This window comes from Aplysia californica, unplaced genomic scaffold (genome assembly GCF_000002075.1).
Source record: "Aplysia californica isolate F4 #8 unplaced genomic scaffold, AplCal3.0 scaffold02125, whole genome shotgun sequence".
NCBI classification, from domain to species: Eukaryota; Metazoa; Mollusca; class Gastropoda; order Aplysiida; family Aplysiidae; genus Aplysia; species Aplysia californica.
The window spans coordinates 1,733-2,998 of NW_004799395.1; the positions used below are offsets into that span (position 1 = coordinate 1,733).

General features: G+C 53.4%; 1 protein-coding gene across 1 annotated transcript; it reads right to left on the minus strand.

The window, feature by feature from the left end:
• Positions 1-84: 84 nt before the first annotated feature.
• Positions 85-1,254, minus strand: LOC106014069 (the record flags this gene model as incomplete). The annotated part of the gene is given in 1 exon segment (XM_013091106.2): positions 85-1,254. A coding segment is annotated over 1 exon segment (559 nt), but the record flags the coding sequence as incomplete, so codon positions are not given.
• Positions 1,255-1,266: the final 12 nt, after the last annotated feature.

The window sequence follows — 1,266 nt, forward strand, 5'->3', positions numbered from 1 at the left end:
TGATGATGATGATGATGATGATGATGATGATGATGATGATGATGATGATGATGTTGATGCTGCTGCTGTAAGAACGGGCACCTACATTGACCTTATAGTTGACCTTCCTCAAGGTGGCGCCGCTGTGGCAGTTCCCCCTCTTCTCCCAGCGCACAAACAACACAGGCTCCGGGAGTTGCCGCAGGTCGCGGTAGTCCGTCAGTGGAGGCCGGCACACCTCACAATGGCTGCTGCCGCACTTCCGGTGCTCTATGTGCTGCTCTCCCCTCAGTCTCGCGCTCTCCGGCAGCTCGTGGTCAGCACTGGTGCTGCGGCTGTGGCTGATCTGTTGTTCCTTGCTGTAACTATGACCACTGCTGATGTTTTGTTCATCCCGGGAGTGGGGAGGCCACGTGTCGTGATGTTCTGTCGGATGTCGGTGACGGCCCGCTGTGACGTGATGTTCTGTCGGATTTCGGTGACGGTCCACTGATGTGGTGGGTGTGTCTAGGATCTCCAGAACCTCCTGCCTCCTGTGGCCGTTGTTGAAACAGCTGTAGACCACCCTGTGGGGGACAGGCCGCGATCTGTGGCTGTCCCTGTGGCGGGAAGTGACGAGGGCCGGGCAGGAATGTGGGCGGGGAATACTTTCTAAGACCTCCATCCAGACCTGTTCACGGCGCTTCCATCCACGCTATCCTCCACAATCCTGGTATTCCCCGACAATCCTGGTATTCCTTGTATTTCCGGACAGTCTTGATAGTTCCTGGTATTCCCTGACACTATCTGCGTCCCTCAGCGACACATTCCTCTATACAACAAGTCCGAGAGGTCAGGTGGCATGGAGCGCGCAATGTGTGCTGTCTAGAGATCTAAATCAATCCTTTCATCTGATCGTGTGTTTGTGTAAAGAGAAGCACAGTTACACACTAACATTCCGTGTGTACCGTGTGCAACAGCTACACACTATCAGCTACACAGTGAGTAACAACTACACACTAACCTAACAACTACACAGGTACCACCCCATGTGCAACAGCCACGACAACGAGCTAAGCCATTTCCTCACCCCGCCGCGAATGTTCACTCACAAATCTGTCAACTCTACATTCTACATCACTGTACAGATAGTATTAAACACCATCAGAGGGGCAGAAGCAAACCACAGTCAGTTGTGCTATTCCAAACACGATGTCGACTTACTGTACTGCAACGGCTGAGCGTCAAGTTTTAGACCGCAAACCACCTTCCCAAGCCCCTCTCCCCCTCCCCCCACACACACTCCCC